Source organism: Rhinopithecus roxellana, chromosome 12 (assembly GCF_007565055.1).
Source record: "Rhinopithecus roxellana isolate Shanxi Qingling chromosome 12, ASM756505v1, whole genome shotgun sequence".
Lineage (NCBI taxonomy): Eukaryota > Metazoa > Chordata > Mammalia > Primates > Cercopithecidae > Rhinopithecus > Rhinopithecus roxellana.
Window position 1 is genome coordinate 125,107,052 of NC_044560.1, and position 12,364 is coordinate 125,119,415.

Sequence of the window (12,364 nt, forward strand, 5' to 3'; positions counted from 1 at the left end):
GCAGAATTAATCATATCCTTCCTTTGACCTAACAATATTCTGTGCCTGGATGTTTTGTGTTTTTTCAAGATGGGATAGTAACAGCATTCAAAAATGTTTCATGACTGCAACTCCAGTATTCATAACATTGAATCAAGGAGATATATTTCTCTTATTCTTTGAAACAAGATGAAGCATTTTTCTCTCCCCACTACCCACTCCTCACTTTATTCCTTTTTAAAAAAATTTTCTCAGCCTCTAAAGGTGATGATTAAATTTGTTTATACCCATTATAGTATTTTCCATGCTGAAATGTAACTCACCTATCTGTGTCTTTCTTTTTAAAACTCTAAGTTCCTCAAGAGCAGGGATAGATGAATCTGTATCCCCTATCCTTGGCACCTACCACTGTCCCTAGTACATAAATGCTCAATAAATGTTCTTTGCATGAACAAACATCGTCATGCAGGACACATGGGGGTATTTCTGTGACCTACTAAGCTTGTCTGCTGGGTGTGGATTTTTATGTCTTAGTTCAGGGAGAGAAAAAAATGTTCATCAACTGTACTAACCTATAGGATACAATTCAGTGTGTATTTACTGAAGTTAAGTCAAGTGTTACTGAAAGAATATTATATCATTTAAAAATGGCCATACAGAATTTACAAAACTTTCTATTTTAGCTCTTTCTTTCTTTTTTCTTTTCTTTTTTTTTTTTTTTTTTTTGAGGCAGAGTCTCGCTCTGTCGCCCAGGCTGGAGTGCAGTGGCACGATCTCGGCTCACTGCAAGCTCCGTGTCCTGGGTTCATGCCATGCTCCTGTGGCGGGGACCACAGGTGCCCGCCACCACGCCCAGCTAATTTTTTGTGTTTTTGATAGAGACGGGGTTTCACCGTGTTAGCTGGGATGTTCTCGATCTCCTGACCTCGTGATCCGCCTGCCTCGGCCTCCCAAAGTGCTGGGATTACAGGCGTGAGCCACCGTGCCCAGCCCCTATTTTAGCTCTTTCATTTGTGTTGTGAAAAGAAAAGTTTCCTTTCAGAAAGAAAACACCATGAACTTAAATACAATGTACCGTAAGCTCTGTATTGGTACAATGATAAATTTTGCATCATAAATTGTACAATACTATAGTTAAAGATGTGCATTCTAATCTATCTGGGGTGGACGTTATATGATATAGTAAATCATCATATAAAGAAATCTAAATGTAGTCTAAACGCTTTTATGTTTCTCTTATATTAAAATGTATATAAAATTAGAACATTAAATCAATGTAATTTTATCCTTACATGTTAAATTGGATTTGGGGAGATAGACTGTTAGCATTTAGACTAACATACTCTTTAAATGCACCAAGTTCATTCATCTAAACAGAGCAGGAAGCAAGCACAAAATTCTTGTAATAGTCAAAGTTGATAATATAACACCAATACTTAAAAGTCCCCAACACAGAACATTTTCATTCTTGTTTTATGCAATCACAGCAAATCGGTAACCTGGTCCCCAAGCCTACTCTACATCATAAGCAGCAAATGTGGAAATATAAATTCTAAAAACAAAACAAAATTGAGACATATTAGCATGGAGGCAGTCATTGCAGACATAAATGGCTCTACTCTACCTCAACAGTCCTGCGTTTTATGCTGGCTGACACAATAAGTGATCTTCATATTGGGAAGCCAGAATCATCAAATGTATTCACATATCAAAACATCACATTGTACACCTTACATATACAAGTTTTGTTTGTCAATTATACCTCAATAATCCTGGGGAAAAAAAATGCAGTATGTTTGAGGAAGTTAAAAAAGATGTGATAAATTAGGAAGTGTTCTAGTCAATAAAGAATAAATTAAATGAAACTCAGGACTATTTGAAAAATTCAGATGTTCAGAACCTAGAGTTCACATAGTGGAGGTTTTATTGCTTTAGGACATTCTATTATGAAGAATGTAAAACCTATAATGGCTAATAATTTTCTTTACTTCAAGGCAAACTTTCTAATGCCAATATTATTGTCTTTTCCAATGTAGATTCTATGTAAACATCACTACTTTTTAAGTTAGTTCATCTCTTGATTTTACCTAACTTGAGGTTTAATACAACTTATCTTAAAACCACTCGCGTGAGTCAGACAATCCTGCAGAGACTTTCAGATGAGGACATATGGTGCATTCCTGAAAATAAAAGGGATGATATGATTATTGTTTTTCCTCTCCAGGTTTCCCCAATCTTCACATTTGGTTTAATAATCAATACAAAGAATTGCAATTTCTATAATATGTGTTGTTACTAAATAATATTCATAGCACCTTAACTGTAATTATTCACATCTGGCAAGACTTCTGGTGTCACCAGACACATTTGCTCTTCATACCTGACAAACATTAAGAACACAAGAAAGGCTACCTCCTTTAGAATCATGAAAACCCTAACTTACCAGAGTACTATTCACTGTTTCCAGTGTGTTATTTTACCTTCTGACAAGTTTTATAAAGGAGAAGGGAATAAAACTAACTTACATTACATACAAGATGTTGCCTACATAGATGCCAGAAAGGGAAGCAAATGAACAGCTAGAACATATGGCAGTGAGCTGACAGCATAAAGAAACTAGTTCTGCATGAGCAACAAGAAACATCTTGAAATGTTCAAGACATATGTGTTTTTAGGAAGAAGACTGAAGTGTTTCATAATAAAAACAGGACAAAGTGAACTATGAGTGCTGAATAAAGTTTTAATTAAAAAAGGGTTTTTAGCCTTCAATGTGAATATACAATATGCTTCACAGATGGATTTTATATTTAAGCCTTATCCAAACCAAAAAAGTAAGTGAGACAAATAAAGCTTCTGAAAATGGCACCGAGGCTAAAATGTGTGTACACAATGAAGAGTTCTGGTACAAACAAACAAGGAAGGAAGAACAATCCTTCTGCCATCCGTTCTCCACTTGCACATTGCGTAAGTAGATCATACAACCTACCTTTGGTGCAAACACATCTCTCTCCAGTTTAAATATATAATAGACACACATAATTAGGGAACAATCTAAATGTCCAATAGAGGAATGCTTAAATTACTTTATATCAATGCAATATTAGCCATTAAGAAATACACTTATGCCTCATTTTAGAAAAATGAAGAAATGTGCATGTATTAATGTCAAAATAGTAGGAAACAAAATTTGTGAAAACAAACCAACTTTAAAAATGCAAGAATATTGCAATAAAATATACAAAAATATTAACAAGTTACCTCCAAATTTTTACTTTCATATAACGACTTCTTTGACTCTTCCATTAATAGTTTTTATGTAGCACTGCTTTTTAAAATCAGAAAATAATGGACATTTGAAGTCTAATTAAAGTTGAAATATTTACCTAGAAAACCTGATATGAAACAAAAATTGTTCTAAGTTTATCAGAAAATATTTTCATATTAATATTTGATGTCTAAATAATGGTGACCATTATCTATATAGCTTCATTTTTGTTTCAAGACAAGAAAGAATTATTACTGAAGTTCACTGGCTATAGGCAAACAAAGAATGACAGATAATCTCTACACTAAAAACCCAGGCACCTAGCAGATGAAGATCTGACAATAATGTATAAGAAGCATACAGGGCCAATGGATATACTTTTTTGTTTCTTTGATAAAAAGTTTAAAGCAAACACAAAATGATATCTAAAGCTCTTTACAACACATCTAAAAAGCACGGGTTTAAGCTAGAAAATTTCTTGGCAGTGAGTTTGGTATTTGAGAGTATCTTAATGCCAGGAAATATTTTTATATTACAAAATATTTATTTTTAAAAGTTCAACTGAAATTGGAGTTTTTTATGAGATCTTTAAGATGGATCAAAAGTATATTCAGAAATAGCTTTCTTTACAAGGTTTTTTGAAGGTTTCATTTCATTTAGAAGCCATATTTATTTATTGTCAATACCTACCGATGTGCGCCCCTACACGAAACTCTAGCTCAAGAAAAGAAAAAACTGCTCTCAAACACACTTCATTAACCCTTGTTTCCATACCTTTATGCCACTGCTCAATTTTTCTCACTTACAGCAATTTTCTCCTTTCCTACCTATTGCAATTCAACCTGTCCTTCAGACTGAAGTCATGTCCCTACTCTACTCATAAAGCCTTTTCAGACAAATAACTTTAGTTCTCTCCATCCTTTGAACTCATACTACTCATTGACTCCTCGGCAAATATGAATTCCTTTGTAATATCTCTCACTATGATCTTTTCAAGCATTTATTTCATCTGCTAAACTACATTGAAAGTTCTGTGAGAATATTTAAGAAGTCAGCTTTTTTTTTTTTTTTTTTTTGAGACAAGGTCTCACTCTGTTGCCCAGGCTGGAGTGCAGTGGTGGAATCATGGCTCACTCCATCCTTGCACTCCTGTGCTCAGGTGATCCCTCCCACCTCAGCCTCCCAAGTAGCTAGGGCTACAGGCACATACTACCATGCCCAACTAATTTTTGTATTTTTATTTTTAGAAGCTAAGTCTTGCTATGTTGCCCAGGGTAGTATTTTTTCTTTATGTCACCAAGTGTGTACTTCACAAGTGCTCAATAAGTATGCTGAAAGATGAGAAATGGCTGGAGAAACACTGACTACAGAACTCTTACCCTTGGCTTCAATGTAACCTTTGGGATGTCAGATATATCTGCTTAATCATATTATGAAAATGAAAAGCCATTATTTGAGTACCCAAAGATTTTTGGGAGAAGAAGACAAAATTTAAATTCTATTATAAGACACACAAACGATCTTGATGTGATTTCAACACACATTTCCACCTTATCTTGGATCCCAATTTCACCATATATCCTTATACTCTAATCATATTAAACTTCTTCTTTTTTTTTTTTTTTTTTTTACTATACTTTAAGTTCTGGGATACATGTGCAGAACATGCAGGTTTTTTACATAGGTATACATGTACCATGGTGGTTTGCTGTACCCATCAACCCGTCATCTCCATTAGGTATTTCTCCTAACGCTATCCCTCCCCTAGCCCCCCCCACCCCCTGACAGGCCCCACTGTGTGATGTTCCCCTCCCTTTGTCCATGTTTTCTCATTGTTCAACTCCCACTTATGAGTGAGAACATGCAGTGTTTGGTTTTCTGTTCCTGTGTTAGTTTGCTGAAGATGATGGTTTCCAGTTTCATCCATGTCCCTGCAAAGGACAGGAACTCATCCTTTTTTATGGTTGCATAGTATTCCATGGTGTGTTTGTACCACATTTTCTTTATCCAGTCTATTGATGGGCATTTGGGTTGGTTCCAAGTCTTTGCTCTTGTGAACAGTGCTGCAATAAACATACATGTGCATGTGTCTTTATAGTAGAATAATTTATAATCCTTTGGGTATATATCCAGTAATGGGATTGCTGGGTCAAATGGTATTTCTAGTTCTAGATCCTTGAGGAATCGCCACACTGTCTTCCACAATGGTTGAACTAAAGTTCCCTGAATGTGCTGTGCTTCTTCATGCCTCCATGCAAGCTCTAATGGCCTACCTCTCCTCTTCTGACAAAATCATCCTTTAAGATCAAGATGAAAGGCTGAATCCTTCATCATATCTTTCTTCATTTGTTAAGGAAGTGGTTGCTTCCTCTTTCATGCTCCTTAAGTACCCACCTAAATATTTCCTTCATATGTTTACTTATATTGTACATATCCATAATACAACATTTTATAACACACTGTAATGCATTTGTGAGAGATCAGAATACATCTTATTTATTTTATCTTTATTTATTTTATATTTTCCTAGTGCTACTGATATCTGTATTATCAGCTTCATTGTAAGCAAATATCAATAATTGCTTAATGAATGCTCTTGCTGACTGCTTATATTAAAGAAGAAAAAGAAAACCCTGGGATTTAAAGGTTAGTCATGGATAAACGAAAAGGTATATAATTCATACGGAATCAAGAGCCAAGCATTATGTTCCTTGGAGCTCAAGGTATTTTTTGCCTGTTTTTATAAAACATAAAAATAAAATCAATCCAGATGGTGAAGAGGCTAACACAATGAAAATATTTTAAAAGAGGGAAAAATTAAAATCAGAAAAAAAAGTCCCACATGCTCCTTCCCACAGAGGAAGCTGTGAATAGGTGCTAGATCCATGGTTCTCAAACCTGGGTAAGCATTATAACCACCTAGAGAGACTAAAAACTTACAGATGTTAAATTTACTGCTTCAGGATCTCCAGAGGTTGGGATTTTTAACAGGCTTCCTGAGTGATTTTAATCAGTTAGGATTTGGAACCACCGACCTTGAACATAAATAATCAAAAGCCTCACCGGCTTTAGACCTGGATGTTACATAGTCATGCATATCTCCGTAAATAGATTAATATTTGATATGTCTCAGATATTCTAGTTCTGAATCCTATCCCTAGGAAAAGTTCTTTACAAATTATGACAATTTCCAATTATGTGTGGTGAATAATTACATTTAAATTACATTACTGTATTTTAAAAATCCCATGCACTCTTCATTACTAAACATTTCTAGTAGAGCGGCTAACAAATTACAAGTTGAATAATTTCCTTTCCTCTTCAATGTAGCAGAGGTGGGTTAATAAGTAGGTGAACTAACCAACAGGGATGGAGTAAGAGCAGAGAAAACAAATGTTTGGAGCTATTCACAAACATTTAAAAAAATTTTAAATAATGGAAAACTAGCTTCCTCCAATATAGCAATGGATCAATCACTGAAAATCAAATATCACCTCTTAAAATCCAACATTAAACTCAATATCTAAGGAAAATCAAACAATAGTAGGGAAAAGTTCTATAGACTATTCATGAGAAAATACTAACATTTGAATATAAGTCCTAGTTCAGACACTAACACTCCCACTGTGTGACCCACAGGAGACACTTAACCCAAACTTGAGTTTTCCTGTCTGTAAAAAATGTAAATTATAATCCCTGTTCTACCTAAGTCACAGACGTGTTATGGAAGGATACAGTGAAATAAGTAAAATGCTTGCAAAGGATAATGGATTATATAAAATGTGAGCTATTATTGATTATAAAAGCTTATTAGAAATATTTTTTCCAAGATTTTAAATGTTTGGCAGACAAAAATTCACTAAAGTCAAATGTTCTTTTTTTCCATTTCCCCAAAACTTGAAAATACTTACTAATTCAAAAACTAGCATCTTTTCTCTCATTTGGCAAAAACAATTCCCCTCCAGGTTTCTAGTGGAAGTGAAATTATTTTGACTGTTTTTGTTTAAGATTCTCAACAAAAACCTCTCCAAATTATGCTGCTTCTATGCCAAAACACATTCTTTATGCAGCACAGTTGTAGGAATGTATTATATGTGAGCCACTACTGGGCCACAAAGGGTAATTGGGATAGTATATTTTTTCTATCCGTTAGGAATAGTCAAAATATTTTCAACATATCCTTGTTAAGTGATAGATTCCTTTTCAATATAACATTTTCTTTAAACACAGAATATTAGAAACAGAAAAAATGAGCTATGCTAAGTAGTTATTTCTGAAAATAAATATTTTAGATGAGTCCAATAGATAGTGAGCTAAATAATAATAATAAATACTACTTATAGAGCCCTTACTGAAATGAGAAAAGTTTCTTATCCCCATCTCAGGGCGTGCGATGGGAGTGTGGTTCACTTCTTCGCTTCCCCTGCTCATATCTCTAGGGGGAGCATGCAGACCGGCAGGTCGTCAGGGGAGCACCGACCCCATGGCAGCATCTAGGGTTGAGTGTTTACAGCTCCCGAAGCCCCAGTGGGCATGCCTTACAGTGCACTCTTTCAGTTTTGCCATCTGCAGGTGGCTTGCATTAGTCAGCTCAATTAGACTCTCTGCCTTATGGCAAGGACAGAGGGCTTTCTGTATCCCGGGCTCTTGTCTTAGTGTACTGCAAAAATTGAATCATAGTGGGCTTGGAGAATGAGTGCAAGGTTTTATTGAAGGGTGGAGGTAGCTCTCAGCAGATGGATGGAAAGCTAGAAGAGGGATGGAGTGGGAAGGTAATCTTCTCCTGAAGTCGGCCGGCCACCCAGCAGTTGGACTCTCCTCCAACCGCAGCTGGCCGAATTCTGCGTTGTCCCACCTGACCTATAGGCGTCTGCTCCTCCCAATCAGTGTGTACTTCCGCTACTCTGCTCCTCTTGATATCCAGCCGCCTGTGTGTGTTCTTCTGCCAGTGTGTGCCTCTCCACGTCCAGCGCTTGAGTCTGTGACTGCTAGTGTCTCAGGGTTTTTATAGGCACAGAATGGGAGACGTGTGGGGCCGGGGTAGTCTTGGAAAATGCAACATTTAGGTGCAAAAACAGGAGTGCCTATCCTTACCTAGGTAAGTGGGCACAGGCCCAAGGATGGAGCCCTTGCCAGGGACCCCGCCTTTCTCTACCTAGCACTTCTGTGCCCCCATCCCATATCATTACCATGTGCTAGGCATTCTTTTAAGCACTTGAGCTGGGTCTACTTAAAAATAAAAATGTGTATGTGTGTGTATCTGTGCGTGCATACATAATCATATGTTATAATCTTCTGAAAAAGGTGAAATCACATTGACCCTTCCTAAGAGCTGTGGAAACGTTCATCTGGCTGAGCTCCTTTAGGGTCACTTCTGCTGAACTAGGGTGATTAACGTCTGCCTCTAACATGCTCCAAATTGGAACAACACGGTTAATTTTGTAAAACATGGGTGTGCTAAATTAAAAAAAAATCCAGAAAAAACTTCCTAGGACTGAAACTGGTTTTAGAGAACATACTCTCAAACTAAATTTATTTTTGTTTTAAAAAATAATACCTTAACTGTGTAACATTTAAACGGATAATATTCTCTAACTGAACTCATGTGTTTAGCTTCACATGTAAAATCTACATAGAACTTCCTTACCAACATGCACAAGGTATAAAAGTTTAATAGAATGTTTTTAAAAACTGAAATAATGATACTAAGGCAGCTGTCTATGCCTGGATGGATTTTTGCACAAAACAATGAAACTAATGACAGGGGAAAAGATACAAAATTATCTTTATGCATCTACTATTTGTCAGGTACAGTCTAGTCACTTTGCATCTTTTACCTCATACAGTCTTCATACATCCTAGGTGGGTATTATTCCCATTCCATGGATAGTAAAATTAAGGTTTGAGATCTCTAGGTATCCCCACATTACAGATTCTAAACCCAGATATATAGTGCTGTTTTTATTATCTCACACAGCCTACATAAATTAAGTAACTAGTAAATTTAAGAGCCATATCAAAATACATTAGCTCTTTAAACAATTACAACGATCCTATGAAAATATCTTCAATTTTACCAGTAGAAAGCATGTTTTCATAAGAGTTAAAGAATACAGAGGTGAAAAATTTAGAGAATGAAATCCAGGGTCTGTTCAAATGTAGAACCAACAGTACCACCATTATGCCAAATGGAATATTTTTCAAACTACAAATACTCTTTTCCAGATCATTCGTAAAAGCAAGGTATTATGATAAGGTCTAATATATGACAAAGAATGTCCATATATATTTTCCTATTTAATCATAACACTTATCTGAAGAATGGAGGACAATGTTTATTATCCTATTTCTTTTCTTTTTATCTTTTTATTTTTTTATTATACTTTATGTTCTAGGGTACATGTGCACAACCTGCAGGTTTGTTACATATGTATACATGTGCCATGTTGATGTGCTGCACCCATTAACTCGTCATTTACATTAGGTATATCTACTAATGCTACCACCGCCCCCCCCAACCCCCACAACAGGCCCCGGTGTGTGATGTTCCCCTTCCTGTGTCCAAGTGATCTCATTGTTCAATTCCCACCTATGAGTGAGAACATGCAGTGTTTGGTTTTCTGTTCTTGCACTAGTTTGCTGAGAATGATGGTTTCCAGCTGCATCCATGTTCCTACAAAGGATATGAACTCATCCTTTTTTATGGCTGCATAGTATTCCATGGTGTATATGTGCCACATTTTCTTAATCCAGTCTGTCATTGATGGACATGTCGGTTGGTTCCAAGTCCTTGCTATTGTGAGTAGTGCCGCAATAAACATACGTGTGCATGTGTCTTTCTAGCAGCATGATTTATAATCCTTTGGGTATATACCCAGTAATGGGATGGCTGGGTCAAATGGTATTTCTAGTTCTAGATCCTTGAGGAATCTGTACACTGTCTTACACAATGGTTGAACTAATTTACACTCCCACCAACAGTGTAAAAGCATTCCTATTTCTCTACATCCTCTCCAGCATCTGTTGTTTCCTCACTTTTTGATGATCACTATTCTAACTGGCATGAGATAGTCTCTCATTATGGTTTTGATTTGCATTTCTCTAATCATCTGTGTTATCATGAGTTTTTTTTCATATGTTTGTTGGCCACATAAATGTCTTCTGAGAAGTATCTGTTCATATCCTTCGCCGACTTGTTGATGGGGTTTTTTTTTTTTTTTTTCTTGTAATTTTGTTTAAGTTCCTTGTAGATTCTGGATATTAGCCCTTTGTCAGATGGATAGATTGCAAAAGTTTTCTCCCATTCTGTAGGTTGCCTGTTCACTCTGATGATAGTTTCTTTTACTGTGCAGAAGTTCTTTAGTTTAATTAGATCCCATTGTATATTTTGACTTTTGTTGCCATTGCTTTTCGGGTTTTAGACATGAAGTCCTTGCCCATGCCTATGTCCTGAATGATATTGCCTAGGTTTTCCTCTAGGGTTTTTATGGTTTTAGGTCTTACGTTTAAGTCTTTAATCCATCTTGAGTTAATTTTTGTATAAGGTGTAAGGAAGGAGTCCAGTTTCAATTTTCTGCATATGGCTAGCAGTTTTTCCAACACCATTTATTAAATAGGGAATCCTTTCCCCATTTCGTTTTTCTCAGGTTTGTCAAAGATCAGATGGTTGTAGAATGTGTGGCATTATTTCTGAGGCCTCTGTTCTGTTCCATTGGTCTATATATCTGTTTTGGTACCAGCACCATGCTGTTTTTGTCACTGTAGCCTTGTAGTATAGTTTGAAGTCAGGTAGCAGGATCCCTCCAGCTTTGTTCTTTTTGCTTAGTATTCTCTTGGCTATCCAGGCTCCTTTTGGTTCCATATGAAATTTAAAGTAGTTTTTTCTAATGCAGTGAAGAAAGTCAATGGTAGCTTGATGGGGATAGCATTGAATCTATAAATTACTTTGAACAGTAAACTAATTTTTACTATATTGATTCTTCCTATCGATGAGCATAGAATGTTTTTCCATGTCTTTATGTCCTCTCTTATTTCCCTGAGCAGTGGTTTGTAGTTCTTCTTAAAGAGGTCCTTCACATTTCTTGTAAGTCGTATTCCTAGGTATTTGATTCTCTTTGTAGGAATTGTGAATGGGAGTTCACTCATGATTTGGCTCTCTGTTTGTCTGTTACTGGTGCACAGGAATGCTTGTGATTTTTGCACATTGATTTTGTATCCCAGGACTGTGGTGAAGTTGCTTATCAGCTTAAGGAGATTTTAGGCTGAGACGATGGGGTTTTCTAAATATACAACCATGTCATCTGCAAACAGAGACAATTTGACTTCCTCGCTTCCTATTTGAATACCCTTTATTTATTTCTCTTGCCTGATTGCCCTGGCCAGAATTTCCAACACTATGTTGAATAGGAGTGGTGAGAGAGGGCATCCTTGTCTTATGCTGGTTTTCAAAGAGAATGCTTCCGGCTTTTGCCCATTCAGTGTGATATTGACTGTGGGTTTGTCATAAATAGCTCTTATTATTTTGAGATACACTCTGTCAATAACTAGTTTATTGAGAGTTTTTAGTAAGAAGGGGTGCTGAATTTTATCGAAGGCCTTTTCTGTATCTATTGAGATAAGCGTGGTTTTTGTCATTGTTTCTGTTTCTGTGATGGATTACGTTTATTGATTTGCACATGTTGAACCAGCCTTGCATCCCAGGAATGAAGGCGATTTGATCGTGGTGGATAAGCTTTTTAATGTGCTGCTCGATTCGATTTACCAGTTTATTTTGGATATTGGCCTGACATTTTCTTTTTTGTGTGTGTGTCTTTGCCAGGTTTTGGTATCAGGATGATGCTGGACTCATAAAATGAGTTATGGAGGATTTCCCCTTTTTCTATTGTTTGGAATAGTTTCAGAGGGAATGGTACCAGCTCCTCTTTGTACCTCTGGTAGAATTCGGCTGTGAATCAGTCTGGTCCCAGGTTTTTGTTTTGGTTGGTAGGCTATGAATTGCTGCCTCAATTTCAGAACTTGTTATTGGTCTTTTCAGGGATTTGACTTCTTTCTGGTTTAGTCTTGGGAGGTGGTATGTGTTCAGAAATTTATCAGTTTCTTCTAGATTTTCTAGTTTATTTG

At 36.3% G+C, this 12,364-nt stretch overlaps 2 protein-coding genes across 2 annotated transcripts in view; one reads left to right on the forward strand and one right to left on the reverse strand.

The window, feature by feature from the left end:
* SLC5A9 (solute carrier family 5 member 9) overlaps positions 1–12,364 on the forward strand; it is an 84,778-nt gene that overhangs the window by 59,240 nt on the left and 13,174 nt on the right. The gene's annotated exons all lie outside the window — the stretch shown is intronic.
* SPATA6 (spermatogenesis associated 6) overlaps positions 2,056–12,364 on the reverse strand; it is a 218,428-nt gene continuing 208,119 nt past the window's right edge. Inside the window, exon 13 of the mRNA XM_030942935.1 lies at positions 2,056–2,159. Coding sequence (XP_030798795.1) covers positions 2,135–2,159 — 25 coding nt within the window. The 3' untranslated portion in view covers positions 2,056–2,134. The remainder of the gene's footprint in view (positions 2,160–12,364) is intronic.